Source organism: Ischnura elegans, chromosome 9, assembly GCF_921293095.1.
Source record: "Ischnura elegans chromosome 9, ioIscEleg1.1, whole genome shotgun sequence".
NCBI lineage: Eukaryota > Metazoa > Arthropoda > Insecta > Odonata > Coenagrionidae > Ischnura > Ischnura elegans.
In genome coordinates, this window is record NC_060254.1 from 58,118,161 (window position 1) to 58,137,284 (window position 19,124).

Here is a 19,124-nt window from a genome sequence, read left to right on the forward strand (position 1 = left end):
ATGCTAGGATACACCGGGCTTATTACTTTCGTTGGAATCCCCTTCATAAGACGGAAGCGATCGTGTGCTAGCTGCATTCACGGGAGCACTGTGTTCCTGTTTTCCAAGCTTCGGAGTGTGCGACCGTGCTCCGTGATCACGGATACATGTCCTGCGGCAGTTGCAACCTGGGCAACTTGTTCAAGACGCAACACCGTGGCGTGGTGCCTTATAGTGTATTTTCCGATGTTGAGCAGTGGTTTTGAAGCATTCATGTATACCACTTTTCTGTATCCGTGATCACGCCGCCACGGATGTTTGGTTTTCAAAATCAGGCCTTACATGGAGTAATAATAATATGATTACAGCCTTGTTATCACCGCTAAAAAGATTGCGAACTAGCAAAGAAAGCCCTCATTGAGTCTGGGAAACACTCTAAAAAGCAGAATAACTGCATAAATAATAATATATTTTGTTTTAGGTAAATTATGAACATGGCAAGACATTAAAGTGAAAGTTTGGGTTATCCATGTCTTCGGATTATTCGTGCCGACCCTCCCCATCATTAGCCCGGATAATCGGGAGTGTACTGTAGTATGTAGTGTTCAAACATGGGTCGAATTAATATGTTTTTTGGTGGAATATTCCAACATGGACAAATTCAGCTCCATCTCATCTTGTTTGAAATCTTTGGATCTTGCATATTGCTTTCATTGCTCCACAAGTCTCACAGGAATCTGTTACCACCTTTGTGCCTTTTCATGAGCTAATTTTTTCTGAGCTGTGTTTTCAAAATGAAACCCTTAAATCCTTTTCCATCAAATTTTATTGGACAAACTGTTTATGCAATTTCACTCACTTTTTGGACATCAGGCACTAGCATGCTTGATGACTGTACACTAATATGTTGTGTTACTATTGAACTTTGGTAAAATGCTTTCCGTTTATCATTAATAGATACTTTTCTCCATGTTAAGCCTGGCTCTGTTGATATTATTTGGAATTTTCTTTTGCTACCTTTTATTTAAGTAATTATTTGTAATAGTTTATTATTTTCAAGTCCCTGGATAAGTGAAAGTAATCATCTTATGATTTGCCTTTTGCTATTTTCTAGGCTGGTGTGATGAGCTGTGATTATTTGAAAAATATTGATCATTATGAGAAATACCCTTTGTAAATTAAGATCTCCCACCCAGTTTTTCGTTATGAGGACTATTTAAATGATGCTTGTTCATTTCTCTCATGTAGGTTTTCTTAACCATCTTTTAGCTTACATTCCTGTCATAATAACTCCTGTAAATACTGATGTTAATGTGCTATGCTTATTGAGTCTTTAATCTAATGATGTGCCATTCTTTTTTTGGATTTGTAATAGTTGGCAAGGTTGCCATTTAGATGCTTTTCATGAAACCTCTCCTACATTGGAAAATGCTTGAAGTTTCAGTTCAATTCAGTTGAAAATGCATATATTGGGACTCAGGATCATGGCTTTTTTTGCTTGGCTAATTACATTGAATGGTGACTAACTATAAGTTACGTTTTCAACAGTAGTCCCTCTATCTTGCGGTATCTGTGATTTCTCTTCGTATCTACTGTTAATTCTTATTTAAACTCTACTACATAAATAATTATGTTGTGTCATTGAAAACCGGGTTGGGATTAAACTTTATTTTGTGGAAAATTGAATATAATTATTAGTGCGGACGAATTCAACTCAGTATCGCTGGAATCTCAGATTTTATACTTTTTTAAACTAATGGAATGCCATACACATCTACGACCAGGCATGACTTGCACGGTTGTAGCCATGGAATTTGGCTGGGTTTGGGGGCTATGAGATGGGCTTCCATTTTACATTTTTATGATGAAAGTTTTAAATTTGGATGGTTTCTCTCATAATTAGGCACAAAACTTATTTTTATTTCCCAAGCTGTGTATTTAACTTTTGTGAGAGATGGAAGACAGTCCTGCAATAGTTCTGCGTATGCCTTGTGCTTAATTAAAATTATCAATTATGCAGTAAAAAATATTTCTATAAGTGGAGGAGTAGGAAAACTGACTAAATTAATGATTGGATCCATAAAAATACTCTTTATTTATAAAATGTTTTTTGGGAAAGTTTTCAGCTAGGCTTTGCAGTAGTTATTTCAGTACTGATTATTTTTGGCTTCTACTTAGATTCTGTTTCCAAGCTCAAGGATAGATGGAACTGAAAACGAAAGAACCACACTGACCCCTATAAGTATATTTCTAAGCTTGGTCATTCATATCCCAAACTCTCTTCTTTCTCTCTAGTCACATAAGTTGTTCATGCCTTTGCACACCTGATCATGTTTCTGATTGTCATGGCAGACTTCTCAATACACTATTTCTCATGTATCCTGACATAAAATCTGATTTATGCTTGCCAACGTGCTTCCTCCATGTTGGATTACATGAATTCTGGACCAGTACCTGCAGTATTTTACCTATGATGTTTTAGAGTTTATGTTTTTTCTGCTTACTTGGGGCTTCTAGCTGACTAGAGTAACTGTTTCTGGGAGCTAGCAGTTCTTGAAAGACACGTGGGTACATTTTTTAATGGTGGATTTTGTGTACCTATTGAGCACATTGGAAAGGAAGTACTTGCTAGGTCTATCAATTGAGCATGTTAAGTGGATAAAAGTATCCTCAGATTCGCGCAAGAGAAGCAGCTCATATATCGGTATAATCTCTGCATTGATTATGTTTCATTACAGTTTTTCCTGTGTTTCAGCAGGCTTTTTATGGCTAGAAACTATCTCGCCTACTGGTGAAACTGTCATGAAAAATCAATGATCACTTGAGGATATTCCAAAAAATCAGCAGCAAGCTTTTTATTATCATTGATTTTGTTTTAGAATAATAATAATAGTTTTATTGGACATTAAACAAATTGAATTTGCTATAGTCTTCGCCATACACATAGGAATTAACAAATACACAAAAATACATATGGCAAAATCAATAGGATTATGCATCAATAAAGGACAACAGAATTTCACATGCGTAGTTTTCCACGGCGTTGTCTAGATGATGTCTCCATGTTCCTGGGTTTCACCGCGTGGATTTTCTTTGTGACGACAGTTTCGCCGGTATTCCAACCGGCGTCTTCAGGTCCACAAAGAAAATCCACGTGGTGAAACCCAGGAACATGGAGACATCAGAATTTCACATTCGAAAAACTATTTATGGAGTAAAAGGCTTTTTTTAATAGCCAGTCATGTATAACTTTTTTAAACTTTGACACACTATAGAAACATACACACTTGTTTTAGCGGTAGCATTTATATTCATCCATTGTTCATTGGTAATTTACCCAGCTATGTATGTATGATGTTTTTTTCAAATTTCATTCCATCAAATAATTTTATACTTTATTGGGTGTTACGTGAATACTCGATCATGTATGATGTTTATTACTTTTGCTGATGATTAGTCAACAATTTATACTTCTAGCCTCAGCTTAGCTTAATTTCAATTTCAAAACTCAGCTTGGTGTATTCTAGTGAAATATTTACTACTCAACGAACATTCCATAAGTCTCATTGATGGTGAAACTGGTCCAGTCATAATCAACTCAATGGTGTAATCTTGCATTTGGGATGTTGGGTGTATTTACAGTAGTGTTTAGGAATATTTTCACCTCCTTTTCCCTTGGTAAGTTCGTTGTCAGGGGATTTAAATTTTCAATGGAAATTTACATCACTGCAAAGAATAATATAATTTGGAAACAACAGCCATATTCTTTGCTATTAATTCTAATAAAATTCTGTGGAGTATGATGTTTATAGAAGCTTAAGGTTGTAATTTATTCTTATCTATAAGCCTTTTTTATTGACTACTGGCCTGTAAGTCTTGATGTCTGAAATAGTAATCATGTATTAATTTAGTTTATTCTGTCAAGATATAGTGGCATACATATTTTAATTCAAACTAGCTTAAGTGCTAAACCAATTCATGAATTCAAAATAATCTTTGTGAAACTGTATTTTTTCAAATCCTGATTTGCTTATTCCAATAGTTGGTCATTTTGGAAAAGATCATTGTTACTTTTGTTCGTATATATTTACGAAGTACACTATCAGCATGGAGGAATTTTTACTTCCTTTTTTCATATCAATAATGAGCTATTTTTTTCATGAGGACGTGAATTTTCATGCTTGCGTTGATAGTTTCATGAATTAGGCGCTTTACCTTACTCTCATCAGTCACCTAAGTTTTCAAAACTGCTGGAAATACTCCTTTGGTATATTTTCCTATCCATGTATTCATTTAGGCTCATGTGATTATGGTAGCTCATCCTTCAGGGACTGTAATAGTTGTTAAACTTACTCTTTATGTGAATGGGCTGTTAATATCCATTTTCAAAATTGGTGGAAGACTTATTTATACTGCGCTAACTTCTTTAGAATTCTCATAAAAATGGTGTGGGGACATAGAAAGATGGTGTGGGCTTAGAAATCTTTTATCCACTGCTATAATTTCATTTGGTGTTTATTATTTTTGGTGGAACGGTGTCTTGAGTTCTTGGGTAACCTCCAGAAATGGTCCTCATAATGAGTAGTTGCGGTGAATCTCATTTCACGTCGCTGTGATCTAATTTATCAAGCAATGGATGTATGCACCTGATGCAGTAGTAGGTTTCCCTTCGTACACACTTATTCTCCTGTGTACACGGGTGCGCAATGTTGTTGTGCTCTGCAGAGAGGAGGGTGTTGCAGGCGTGGAAGTGGATATTGGCAGAGAACGGGGATCCACGGGGGTCGGTGCCCCCTTCCTATGGGCACATGGGCGATGACAGTGACCTGTCGGTGAGTGCAGTCTATCAACGTATCTACTTGCTACAAACAACAACCCTTATCTTGTGACAGTATGAGAGATTGGGCAAGTTCACTGCTAGTGCTCATTTACCCTACTTGTAGGAGAAGCAAGTTTAGACATCCGGCATATTCACTCTGAACAAGTTGTGTATCGCTCATTGTTAGACTTACTTGTTTTATCATCCCTTATGATCAATTTCTAGTGTTATCATCAGGTACAATTAGATGGGTGGCATGCTCTTATATAGGTAATCGTGGGTGGAAGAGGGGGAGGGGGGGAACCGAAAAAGGGGCGTGTGGGAAGGAACAATGATGACAGGTAAAGCTGTTTTTTTAAGAAAGGAGTGGGAGGGGCCTTGGGTTGGCTTGCATGGGATAAACGACAAAAAAAGATAAATAGTCTATCCCATGCAAGCCAACCCAAGGCCCCCCCCCACTCCTTTCTTAAACAAAAACAGCTTTACCCGTCATCATTGTTCCTTCCCTCCCGCCCCTTTTTCGGTTCCCCCCCTCCCCCCTTCCAGCCACGATTACCTATATAAGAGCATGCCACCCATCTAATTCTACCTGATGATAACACTAGATGTTGAAACCCAGGTCGTGCTATTTAAAATAAAGTGTGGAATAAAACAAAGTTATTTTATTTCATTCAATTATGATCAATTGTTAATGTGCTTACTTGGCCACAGCCATAGTGAGTAAAAGTTGGCTAGTAATTCTGTAGAGTTTCTGGTAAGCCTATTTTTAATGTCAAACTTATCCTGTAAAATGCCACCCTTTCATTTTAGTCTTGATTATATTTTTGGGAAGGATTTATCTCAGTAATTCCCTCTACTAAAATGTTTTATGGTGATAAATTTGCTAATAATTTAGTAACTCATGGTGTTTAAATGTTCTCTTGCTGGTGGGAATGTGTGTATATCGTTATCATTCATTCTTACTGCCAAATGATACGTGGCTTCTTCTCAACAGTCGCTTCACTTTACAGTTTGTATGAAATGCACGGATACAATACGCCTCATTTTAATAATATCACTGAAAAAAGTTTGTATGGCTGAACGGCAGACCCAGGTTTTAACAAAGTATGTAATTTACAAGGTTTTATTAATAATACCTGAGATGTCAAAATGGTATTTGTTGACAGTTTGTTGAAATCTGAGTCTGTCAATAAAATTTTGTCTGACTGCACAAACTTTTGTCAGTGATTATGCTACCTGCCACTTGATTCTACAAAATATTGTAATTTACCCTTAAGTTTTGTCATTTTTATTGGTTGTTAGAATCTAGTTTAACTGGATTGGCTCCTAAATTACCTCTCCATCCTTTTTTTTTTATTTATCATTTTTAATTATTTCATGGAGAAGTAAATGTGTTGGTGAGCATATTTAATTCTTGTATTTGCCTGTTAACTGTGGCCATATTTCCAACAATTTTACTCAATATAGTCATGAAGAAATCCATAGAATGAATGAGTGATGGCTTTATAGCTTTATTTAATTACTCAAGTTTTTATGCTATCCAGCGTGGTTCATTGATGATGTAATGTTTTACATAAAAGCAAATAAGGAGTCACTTGAAATATCATACCTCCTTTGGTGTATTACGGACCCTTAATCATTTAGTTTAATATTAATAACTTTCATATTAAAATGAAGATAATTTTTCGTACGATAATTATTGGAAGTTGTTTTAATCTCTAATATGAGAAGACCGTTTGCCTGTCAGGCTCCTTGTGCCCACCCCTCAAAAAAAATTCCAGGATACTCCCTTGCCTCCTGAGTTTATTAATCATGATGAATAGTTAAATATTGCTTAGAGGCTAACATATGGGCTCCCCGGTCGAATGATTAGAGATATGTACTAGTATAGTACAGCATTTTTGGCAAATGTGAAAGTGATATTTTTGTATTTCCCGTATGCTTTAGAGCTTTTTTGATAGTTGAAATCAAATATTTAATACTTTTTACTGCCAAAAATGTATAAAATCATTTTGCTGTGATTTTTTTCTATTTTTTTCGAGATTTTTACTGTACGTATATCAACCCAAAATTTGTCAATTTAGACCCTGCATTAGTGAGATGTGAAATGTGATTCTGCAAAAATAACAAAATCAAATGCTTTCAAGTGATAATGTATATCAAAACAATCTGCTATCATGACATCTTGTGGTGGATTTAAGTCTGTAAATGACTTCAAGTTCTTTTTAATGCTTCTTTATGATGCTCAACTTTAGTTCGTTGATTACAATTGGGATTGTGTGTGATGGATGCTTGAGAGCCTCCAGTGTTGATATTAGAGCACCTTTTTGCTCTAATGAGATGTCCTTTCTTTCTGATGAATTTTCAAAATAGTTTATGTGTAATTTTTTTGCTGTTCCAAACTGGATTTACTGTATAGTTGAGGGAATATTGCATGTAGCAAATTCATTATAGGAATCTAAACACGGTAAGGATTGACTTTTTGTTTATTTAGAGTCACCCTTAATTAGCATGGTGAAACATCTTTTCTCTTAAGTGGGAAATTCAATGGCAATTTAATGTCAATGTGAGCATAACTGTGGAGTCTCTTTTCTAATTCTTACCATGAGGTCATAAATCGATGTCAGGAGGGGTGGTGGTTTAGGAGTCCAAACCCCCGATAAAATTTTTGGTCTTTAACACATTGACGTGCTTTGCCGGTTGGGCCGGGAGACCTTTCTCCGCCTCCGTACGTGACTAATATCCACTTTCGAGTCTTCCGATCATGCGTATGGCCTTCAGCAAGCTTTCCTCTTTCGAACCGTGTGTGCCGTTTGTAAAAAGCAGTATTTGAACGGAAGTTATGGTGCGGAAACCCTATATTTTTCTCACTTATTTTAACGGCTGATTTTGACGACTTTAATGAAAATCGGGCCCACATTAAATGTGTTAACCCATCAGCACCCAAAGTTTTTCCTAATCAAACATCGTTCATTTTTATAAAATATGCTACGTATGAGCTCAACACAATGAACACAATCCAAACCGACTGAATAATAGAGGAAACCTTCTACTAAGTATGTGCTTTGAAATGTATGCTAAAATTTGCATATTATATGCATTGCTGAAGTATTGACTCGGCTCTGCACTTGGTGCCATATGGCATCCGTGGGCGTTGACAGGTTAATCTACCTCCTCCAACTGACCTTGCATCACAAAATGGTCCATATCTCCAACTTAACCCCCCACCAAAATTTATTCTGGCTTCGGCTTTGTCTTGAATAGAGTTTTTAGCTGGATAAATATAAAGACAGCACTAATAAATAATGATAATATTTTTATTTGTTTGGTTATTTGTTTTTTTACGAATACATATGTATAGGAAATTTCAAGGTTTGAGTAAGGTATAATAAAATGTTACTTATGAAGAAATTCGTCCACCGAATAAAATGTGTTTCAAAAGAAACTTACAAAGGTTGCATTTGAAGAGAGACAGCCTTAGCTCTATTAAATTCCGGTGGAATTTTATTCAATAATAATAGGCCCATGTGCTATAGAGTTTTAGTTCTAATAAATTTTTGGAAGAGGCTTGTAGCACTTCTAGGATATTAACAATGATAGTCGTCATTGAGATGGATTTTCTTGTTATCCTGTGTGTCAGTATAGTCAGTGCTTCTATTGTGCCTGCATCAATTTTATTTTCTCTGTGTCCACTTCATGATCAATCGTTAAATTAGTTTCAACTGTCCACATCTCTCATACTGATTACAAAAAGGGGGATATTCCTGACCAGAAATTTTTTAATGGAGTAACAGTGACATTTTCCTGTCTTGAAATTTGGGGTAATTGGTTATGGATTTTCAAAATTACTTAGCGCTAGAAAACTCTTTAGAAAATATTTAAAGAGGCAAAATTTTAATTGTTTAATTAAGCCTCAGAATGCCTGCCCACCAAAGGCATTTAAAAACTGGCACGAACAATTTATCGCTTTTATCTTGTTAAAGTTTAGAATGTTTTTGAAGGCAATATTAATGTGCCCTGATTCGATTGTTTATTTTCTTATATGTGTACTCATAAACTAAAAGTTTAAAAAAATCACTTGCCCGTTTCACTTCAAAATAATTTAAATAAATTTTGTAATCTTATTCATGCACCTACCTATCAGTGGTGCCACATTACTGACCCTTGCCATTTACAATCTGATCAAGCTCCATTTAGACCTTGCAGATTGTCATTCCCTCACATCCTGTTAACCCGTGGAGTTTGCCATGCTGTGTACTCTTCACTATGTTGTCACTTTGCTTTGAAGCGTGAGTCAAGTATTGGTTTAATCATTGTTGAGCATCAAATTTACTCATAAATTGTTTTGTCTCCATGGGAATAAAAAATATGTGATCAACAGAAAATTTATATAAGAGATATAGTCCTAACTGTATGTCATTTAAATATTAAATCTTGTCTTGTTATGCCACTATTCAGTGCTGTAGTTGGGGTGGTATGGCCTACCCCCTAAAATCCAAACTCGTGATAAGCATACCGGCAGGGACGGATGTATAATACATGTTCAGCTGTCGGCAATTTTTGTTGAGTACCCCGTAAATTTTTTCCCAACTACAGCACTGCCACTATTATTATCATTAACAAACTTTTACATGGCAGAAACATTATGTATTTTATGTTTTATGAATTTTATGTTGAATACATACTTTTTTATTCGTATTAATATTAAATACTGCATGTGAAAAGTTGTTTGATGATAACCCCAATATGTGACTCAGGCTTTGTAGTCTAGTGACCAGTGAGGAATAGCTTGGTTTATATGGCAGAGCAGTGCATATGGGTGGGGGAAGTGCTCAGTTTACGGGATCTTGAGTTGGGCCACACAATAACAGATTATCTTGAGCCAGGCCCCAAAGCATTGAAGGTCTTAGCTGGTACATATATTCAGCTCTGTCTGTATGGGTATTACAGGTACTTTTGTGCTGTTTTTTCCTCATTTAGTTCACCGAGGACCAAACATCATCATCCATTGCAATTTTGTTCTCACCCAGTTAGACTTCAAAGGTAATCCGTTTGAGTTTTGTCAAGGGAGTTGGAGATAATAGTGGTGTTTCTTGGTTTTATGCATGATCATCTTTGATGATGGGAACAATGTTAGCCTGTTGGCACATTACTCACGCAATCAAATATTGGAAAGAGAGAGAGAGGTAGAGGCAAAGAGGTGCAGTGGATAGCCCCTCTTTAACTTGCAGTAAGTTTGCTTTCAGGAATGCTTCCCCATTTGTCCGATGGCTAATGACAGTTTGCAACCATTCTGACTGGTTTTTTGATGTAAAGTGCTTATCTGTCTTCTCTCTATGTTGCTGCATAGGGGATGTTCATGTAATACTAGAGCACTAGTATTCCTTGGGAAGAGGGTAACAAGTTTGCTAATTTTACTGACAAGTGGGTGGGTGGGTCATAGCATTGATTACCCATGACAGGGAGGTTTTATTATTTAAAAAAGAAATGAGTAGCGGTCAAGTAGAGCGTTAAGTTTGTTTTGCAATAAAAGTAAATTGTTTCTACTCTATTCAGAATTCTTAGATTTTTCCATTAAATACCAACAAAGTACTTTAATGCTACATTTTGTTTAGGTATGTTAGTTGGTCTTGCAAAGTAAATTTTTTTCTGCACTATTCAGAATTCTTAGATTTTTCCATTAAATACCCACAAAGTACTTTAATGCTACAGTTTTTTTTAGGTATCATGCGGAAATGCTGAAGAAACTTCAAAAATAGCATAAAATATTTGGTTTTATTCAAATGAAACAAATATTAAAAGTATTACGTAGGCAAGTAAGGGAGGAGTTATTTAAATTCTTATTCTTTTTTTTTCATGGAAGGGAGTTCAGGAATTTGTTTACGTCGTATTTGAATGCTCCTTTTAATCGTGTCTTGGAGATTTCCTATATCTATCATATCAGTCTCGAATAGTAGTGTTGTGTGTGTGCTTTGATCTTGCCCTCTTAAAAGAATGTTTTGTAGGTTGACCATGCTCAATTTGTCAAGCTGCGCTATCCAGCCATCGCTGAACACAGTTGAGGCACGTCATTCCACAATATGTTTTCGGAATAGGGTGAGATCATCACAAGCACATGGCACTACCATTCCATTTGTCACTGCCATGTTGTCATGCCTTCATAGACATGCATAAACATAGCAGATCTTCCGTGTCATGTGAGGTCAGAACACGTTTATTCTCCTGCGATATCGATTGAAAACTTTTCAAAATTCATGGCCTGTATGTTTTACAATAAGTAACAAAAAAGTTTTTCACAGGAATTCACTGTTAAGATATAAAGTTTCATTGATATATTACTCTTAGTCCTACTCTGACCCTTGCAATTATGATAGACCGCTTCATTACATTAGGTTCGACTTAGATGGATTTGGAAAACGATCTCAACTGATCTTGCGTGCACTTCTGAAAATTTCCAAGTTTCTCTGATATTGCTTGCACTTGCAAAATATGTATGTCATCAAATATTTAATTTTACTCCTTGGTCATTTGTGAAAGCATTTACATGCGCTGATGCACTTTACTCCGATTCCTTGTGTGAAAAGTAATGCAGATACTGCATACAATGGAAATTGCTTTACTATTGCTCTTTCAGAATGGATTGATAGTGAAAATTGGGAATATACTGAGGAAGGCCACTGGAATATTTGCCAAACTGTTGTCGTTTATCTGACAAATATGGTAGCATGCCTGGGAGTTAGCATACTTCAGGACCACTACGAGGAAGCCTTCACCTGCACCTCATTAATTTGTCCCTATCAGAGGTGGAACTATGCCTGGATACCTTCAACACCCTTCCACGAGTGTAGTTTGAAAGACAGCACAGAACAGTTTGACTTGCAATTAGGAGCATACTGTCATTTTGATGCAAAATAGTTCACTGGTAATTCTTGAGAGATTGTGGTCGGACACTAAGCATTGGGTTGCTGAGGATACTGTTGTTGGACCTCACATGGTCTTCACTGCTTCAATCTTGTCATGGTAGATAGAATATCACATTTTGTGGTTTGTACTCATCGAATATAGAAACACAACTTTTATTTGTTATGAAGGAGAGGAATTATCTTGCAAGAAGAATGTCAAACAATGTGAATTTTGAGGAGATTTTTGGTAGTTTAATTAGTCATTTAATTAGCACCTATTTTTTGGGTTTCCAATCTAATTTGACTCATTGGTTCCATTTAGATCATTGTAGTTTAATGATGTTGGGCTATGACTGAGGTGTTCACGTATGCACTAACCATAGCTCTTTTGTCTGCTGTCTGGGTATGACCTAGTGGGACCAAGAAAGGTCAAAGTGCAAAAGCACCTAGTGAAGGTCCCCTCAATCATACTATGTATCTATCTATTTTCCAATTAAATAGTTTAGCAAGAAAACCAAGCTGACTATTGTTACTTTAACTAAGCTGCATACGCTAAGATGGTGGCTGAAATGGAAATAACCACCTGGTTGGAGAACCTTTCTAGTAAATGTAACAGCCTCAAGTGTAAAATGTTAGAATTTATCCATCTCAGATAATATGAATATGAATATTTTTAATGCACAACCCAGATTTCATCACGTTGTGGCCATTCTGCAAATTAAATTTTTCTATCACGAGCAGATTTGATCTTAGTGTGGCTGCATTTTAAATTTCACTTCATTTTCTGGCTTAGTTATGGAAAATGTAACATAATAATTGGAAGGATTCATTCTTCAAAAACTACATGCCAGTTGTCATAAAGCCCCAAGCCTGGTTGTTTGACATTCACCTTGTTAGTCTATGATAATCTTGTGTTTCAGGTAGATTTTATGACCACTGATCTTCTTCTCATATGCTTCAAATTTTCTGTTCGTAAACTTTACGTTAAATATAGCTCTTGTGCTATACTTTCTAATGAGTAATGCATAACCGTATTGTATATTATTATTGCTTTTGCATAATGTCAAATTATTGACAAAAAAATGCATACTTTTTTAAAAATTTGAAAGGTGTGTATTGTTGCTTTGCTTTTTTCCCACAACAATATCCTTATCAGCACTGTTAAACTTTATATTGAGTGAATTTATCTTCTTTAAGAGGGCTAAGCAAATTTCAGCGTGCTCATCATTATTTAACAATTCTATTTCTAGTGAAAAAGTTTTAGATATAGGGCAAAGATTCAATCAAATCGATAGATTAAAGAATGAAGTAATCTTTATTCTAAGTGGAGAAAGATCAGGGATTTGATTAATGGATTTTATGAGATGAAATCCATGGATATAAAGTTTGGAAGAAAATAGCAGAAAAAGTAAAATAGGGTACATATTGTGGTTGATGTTGTTATGGAGGGGCACACTTGTAAGAACTTTAGGAACCCAACGGAAAAAAATTGTTATCATGCCTATATGTATGCTGCTGTGCTTTTAAAGTGCGATGAAAGAAGATTGGATTTTTCTTCATTATTTTCCTAAAATAATGTTGCATGTAAAATTTGATGTAAGAACTTACTAAATTAGCATTATCCCTGAATGTATTTTTAAAATATCGGTCTTCTTACTGTCGAAAAATCTAATAATATGTACAGCTATACCATGATGAGAGGAATTGTTCAATCCTAATTTAAGTGCAATGGATAGGTAGTAAGCTAACAAGACCTACTGCGTGTTGCAAGAACTGCACATATGTGGAAATTTCAGGTGTCATTTTTCGAGCCATTTGTGCAGGGAACTCGCTCTGCCACATTTTTGACATGCTGAATCATGGAGGTGAATGTTGCAAATGTCAAAAATGACAACTTAAAATAACTTGAGTGAGTGAAAACTCGCGCTCTACAAATATGTATGTATGGGCAGTATTGGACCTGCTATTTTTTCTCATAGTCATCCCCTCATGTTATTCACTTTTACCTTAACTTCTCCATTATTATCACCCTTGAATGTAGCTTTAGAAGCTTAATTTATTGAATCAATTGCCTCAGTACAAATTTTGCCTTTCTTTAGTCACCATCATCACTTTACAGTTGCCTGCAAACTGCTGTTTTTCTTCATCTTAATCACATGCCATCGCAACTTTTCTCAGTGATTCATTGTAATGTAGTAGTTGGTCAGACAATTGTTATTCCAAGGCTATCACTTTCTTTAAGATTTATCTTCTATTTATATATATTGACTGTAGAACATTGACCTAATCTTTACCTGCATCAGAGCTATTTGGTTGACTGGCTCTGTATCTTTTGTTATAACTGGTGGAATGTAGACTGTAAGTGGAAAGATGGACCAAAAATGTATGCCATGTGATATTTTCTGCACTCAACTTGCTACTTTTAAAGTAGTTTTGAGTAGAAGTAATAAATAAGTCCCGATATTATAGGTTGTACATTATATAAAAATCAGTTATTTAAGGGTTAATGGTGGTTTTTGGTAATGAGGTTAAAACCATGATCATTTAATCATACGAATTTTCCCTGAATATTACATTTAATTAAATCCTATGGTAATTATTTTGAAATTCGGCTGTCAGAATATGTTTATATACCTGATACGAATGAGGACCTTAATGTTTTAATAATCAGCTATGTAAATAAAATCAACAGATTTAGGTGTTACTTGGTGGAACGAAGAGATATTCATGGTTAAATAAAAAACACAGTACTATTCCACAACCTTATATTTTTCAGTCTACTAGTTTCAACGTTACAACGTCATTATCAAGACTAACTGTTAGTCTTGATAATGACGTTGTAACGTTGAAACTAGTAGACTGCAAAATATAAGGTTGTGGAATAGTACTGTGTTTTTTATTTAACCATGAAAATCAGCTATGTAGTTTACTTTTGAGAGTAACCTCAGCTAAAGTTACCATAATTTAAAAATCTTGCAGCTTTTCATATGGATTATTTGTAGTACTAATTGTAAAGTATGATATCAATCCGCATTTACATTTATTAGCGTAGACCATAGGCGGATGTAGGGGGGGGGGACACGGGGGCACTGCCCCCCCCTCCCCCCCCAGAACCTTAAAAAATACGGAAGATTTTAATAAAGCCCCATTATCATTGCATTCGTTTTGCATTATGAGGTATCCTTGTGCCCCCCCAGAAAGAAATCCTGGATCTGCCCCTGGCGTAGACACATGATTTTGACTATTTACCTGTAGTTAAATTTTGGAGGTTCACAATTCTGTCCTTAAGAATTTATTTTTCCTGTTGATGTATGTTTGACTTACAGTATGTACTAATAAATATGAGGACGACTCATACCTAATGTTGTGTGATTGAATTCATCTAGGGTTTCGTTAATTACATACATACTGTCAAGCCAGAAGCTGTAAATTGCAATGAAAGCCAATTTGAAAATAAAATTCATTAAACAGGTCAGAAGTTAAACCTGGGAGTAATCTCTTCTCATCTCTGTATTCAAAGATTTTCTTCTCATTGCTTGTTATGATTAGAAGTTTATAAATATGGGAATTCTATTTATAAATAATTTATGTATCTTTTCTTTCCCCTGGAGTAAGATATACCATTATCAATTAACATCAACAGCATATGACAGCACCTACTACCTCAGTGCTGATGCATATAATTTTCCTGACTGATCTAGGTAATCACTTATTCACATATCAATGTCATAGTATCTTTGACGAAAGGTCCGTTTTCATCAATTTAATAGATGTAACATTTATAAGTGCACGTGTAATAAATTTATGTTAAAATCATTTTTATAAAAAGTGCAGCTGTAAAAATAGTATTTTGGAAGGAAAAGTAGGAATTGTGAATGGCAAATGAAGGCCTTGAGTTACATACAACAGTGTAAAAAATAGGAAAATGTTAGTATGTATAAGAAGACTTATTGATTGGAGCGGAGTTGTGTGTCAAACTAAATCCATTTACTTGTACTTTTTCAGTGATAGGTCAGGGAAATTCCAAAAAAATCAAACTGGAAATCAGGGAAAAGACAGGCAAGTTGAAAATGGAAAGATGGTGCGAACCCTGTGTTTGTGTTATAATCAGCTTCTTTGCGCACACTCATCAATGCTATGCACTCTGCTAAAGTGACACATGTATATTATTTGTAGAACTCCCCCATGTTTAGTAGGCCCTATCTTCAAAAAAAAATTTCCTCAAATTTGACGTTGTTGCCAAGTCGAACGTCTCTTTGACATATGTCATTTCTTGCGATACAATGCTTTAAAATTGCTTTCTAATATAAGTAACCCTTATAGTTTTATGTTTGAACATTTCAGATGCCAGGATATCGTACTCCAAGTCGGGATTAAGTCCATACTATATTAAGGAAACTTATTATTATATTACTAAAAGTACCGTTGGTACCTTTGGTAATAAGTCAAGATAGAGTTTAAAATACCTATATTTTGTTCATTACCGAGAAAAATAAGCAACTGAAGCAAATATTTTCCCGACAAAAAATTATAAAATTGTATCAAAAACCTTAACAACTCTTGATATTTGTAAATTTTGAGAAGATACAGTCGCTGTTGTGACTACGGATCTATCTCGCTCAAACTACCTTAAGAGAATGATGTTGGTTCTTTGCTGTGGTGATGTGAAAATTGGGGAATGTCAACTTTGGGCAAATATTGTTTACTTTTGTCTCTGTTTCCTAATTGGGGACTTAATGCATTTCCCTCAGGAGGATATGTCGGAGTCTACCGCTGAGGAGACAACGGCTCTGCAAGCATCCAAATTGTAAATAGGAACTTGAGCTATGGCCAATCTCAACTTCGGATTAAGATTGATGGGAAGCGTGTGGCATTCAGTCATCGTAGCACCCATTGGACAATTTTGTACAGGATTACCATAGTTGTTGATGCTGACGAAGTATTGAAGTGTACTCAAGAGGTGCAGAGGATAGAAGTGGAGGTATTTCTTGCTGTGATTTATTGACTCCATGAACAATTTTGATTTCAGTTTATAATGTGATCTTAATTTTGCTAGTGTATGTGTTTACATTTTTTTGTAAATATGTAGGTAGGATTTTAAACATTTGATATGTAATAATTGTACCATAAATCACTCATAATATTTGTTAAATATTTATGCATCCTTACTTATACAAGCCCGTACTTGCTATCTAGAAGTGTATTGTGCCATTCAATGGCAATAAATGATGAATCCATTTCCCAGTATTTCCTGTTTTTGAATTCTGGACATTTATTGATTGTGTGTAAATGCTGTGACTGACTTCAATTCATAAAAAGGCCTATTCAGTTTCACTCCATCTACTAATCCTTTTCTCAACCTTTACCTTTCTTGCCTACTCTTCATTCTTTCCTCTAACACCATTTTTAGGATCCCTGCCTTGTTTAGTGGCTACCCACTCCTTCCACAGGCAGTCTGCCCTCCTTATATTCTCCAAGTACATATAGTTCTTAATCGCTTCCTTTCATCTGTCCATTTCACCATGGGTTATCTAATCACTCTAATATGTCTATACCATTGAAACTACTCTTTATATTGTTATACTTTGCTCCTTGTTTATTTTATTATAATTTTTAAATTACACAACCAATATAATTGGGAAAAGTCTGTAATATACATTAAACATTAAGAAAATCAAGTGGGTAACCATGTGACCTGGAAATCTCTAAAATTGCCTTGGAAACTCAGATAAGGGTGGTTTCCTACATTTTTTAATTTCCTTAAATTGAAAGATCATTACTCTTGGAGTACTTATTTCACACTTTTAGATTTGTAAATGACGATATCTATTTTTTGCGATGAAATGAAAAGTGAACATTTTCAAGCGCGTGAAAAGTAAGCTACGCCTAGTATGAATGCTAGGAAAAGCATACAGCTAGGCCTGTGTGACATAATTTTGGTTCCAGCTGTCGCCGTGAGGCCACATTGGTACGAGGCTATGAGCCCCGATACAATGCAGGCTGCTAGCAGGTAGCACGGCTTAAATAAGGATTATTAATACCCTATCAAACGAAGGAAACTTTCCGACCATAGCCAGTTTTAATAGGTGATTATTAAGACAGTTTCCCTGAGCTCTGTGCCACATGCATGCATTGGTAATCTCAGACGATTAAAACTCCTGACTATGTACTCGTATAACATCTAGGTCTCTGTGACATCACGTGGAGTGGCATTGCATGGCCGCCAATCTGGCCTTTTTCAAATTAGGTTAAATGATCATTAACATTTGTCTAAACTGGGATTTCTGAAACCTAATAATTTTAATGTTAAGAATACACTAATGGTGGGTAACGAATCGTAATCAATGCCTTTTGTTTTCTTTGATGAGGGAAACTACCGCATTGAGTACGCATTCATTGAATTTTATTATTTTTTATTTACACCCTGGTTAAATAATATTTTGTCACTTAGATCTTATATGATCTCTCTAAAATCTTAAGTTTTGCACTTACTCTGTACTATCCATGGACAAAGGGAATTTGACTGGGGCCACCAACTCTCAGAAGGATCCATACTTCAGGAGGGCTTCCTCTGATTGCAAGTTTTTATATATATGTAGCTTTCCTTGAACTTAATGTAAGCCTTATCTCTGATGGTATTATAGGTAATGCTGGTAAGGATTGCCAGTGCTGTGTGAAACGCTGTCACCCCAATTTAATTTTTTTCTGACAGGGATGCATCTAGCCCTTCCCATGTGTGTGGTAATACATATTTCCAAAACAAGGGTGCTCTTATCCATATAGTCATCTGTTAGGCATTAATAGGATAGTGAATAATATGAAAGTTTATCACATATAATTTTACCCTTATAAGTCTAACATAGTCATCCATTGCATTGTATCCAAAATGAAAATAATATAAATTTTAAAAATTTCATCACCTGTTCATAATTTTGACTCTGGTAGCAGCTATGCTAGTCATTACAAGGTACAAATTTTGGCAAAAAATGTTATGTTTAGGAAGGGACTGGCATTATCAACATCATTACAAATCAGGGAAATTTTAGCAAGATGAAGTATTTTACACCAAGTTACATCTACTCCAACAAAATATGTACTAAATATTTGTGTTAGATTGCTTAAATTTTTCACAAGGAGAGAATTCCCTTAGGTCCAAAAATTAACCAAAGTGGATTTCTCAACCCCCATTAACACATTCAGTGTGGAGCATGTCAATCTGCCAATTAGGTCCGAAGCCTTCTCTCTGACTCTGTACCCGACTAATATCCACTTCCGCATCTCCCAATTGTGTATGTAACCATCAGCAAGCTTCTTTCGAACAGTGTTGTAAAAAGCAGTGCTTGAACGAAGTTGTGGCATAGAAACCTCCTATTTTATCGGCAGATTTTGATGATTTTAATGAAAGTCAGGCGTGCATTAAATGT

At 35.5% G+C, this 19,124-nt stretch overlaps 1 protein-coding gene across 5 annotated transcripts in view; it reads left to right on the top strand.

Moving 5' to 3' along the window:
- The window catches only part of LOC124166095 (E3 ubiquitin-protein ligase MGRN1), a 46,103-nt gene extending 29,156 nt beyond the window's left edge, over positions 1 to 16,947 (top strand). For 2 of the 5 annotated variants that reach the window (XM_046543721.1, XM_046543722.1), the window contains 2 exons: positions 4,705 to 4,811; positions 16,452 to 16,947. In XM_046543721.1, coding sequence (XP_046399677.1) covers positions 4,705 to 4,811; positions 16,452 to 16,511 — 167 coding nt within the window. In that variant the 3' untranslated portion in view covers positions 16,512 to 16,947. Of the gene's footprint in view, positions 1 to 1,093; positions 2,998 to 4,704; positions 4,812 to 9,778; positions 9,842 to 16,451 lie in introns of those variants that run through there. The other 3 variants (XM_046543723.1, XM_046543725.1, XM_046543724.1) reach the window with 3 other exon arrangements.
- The last annotated feature ends 2,177 nt before the right edge of the window (positions 16,948 to 19,124 follow it).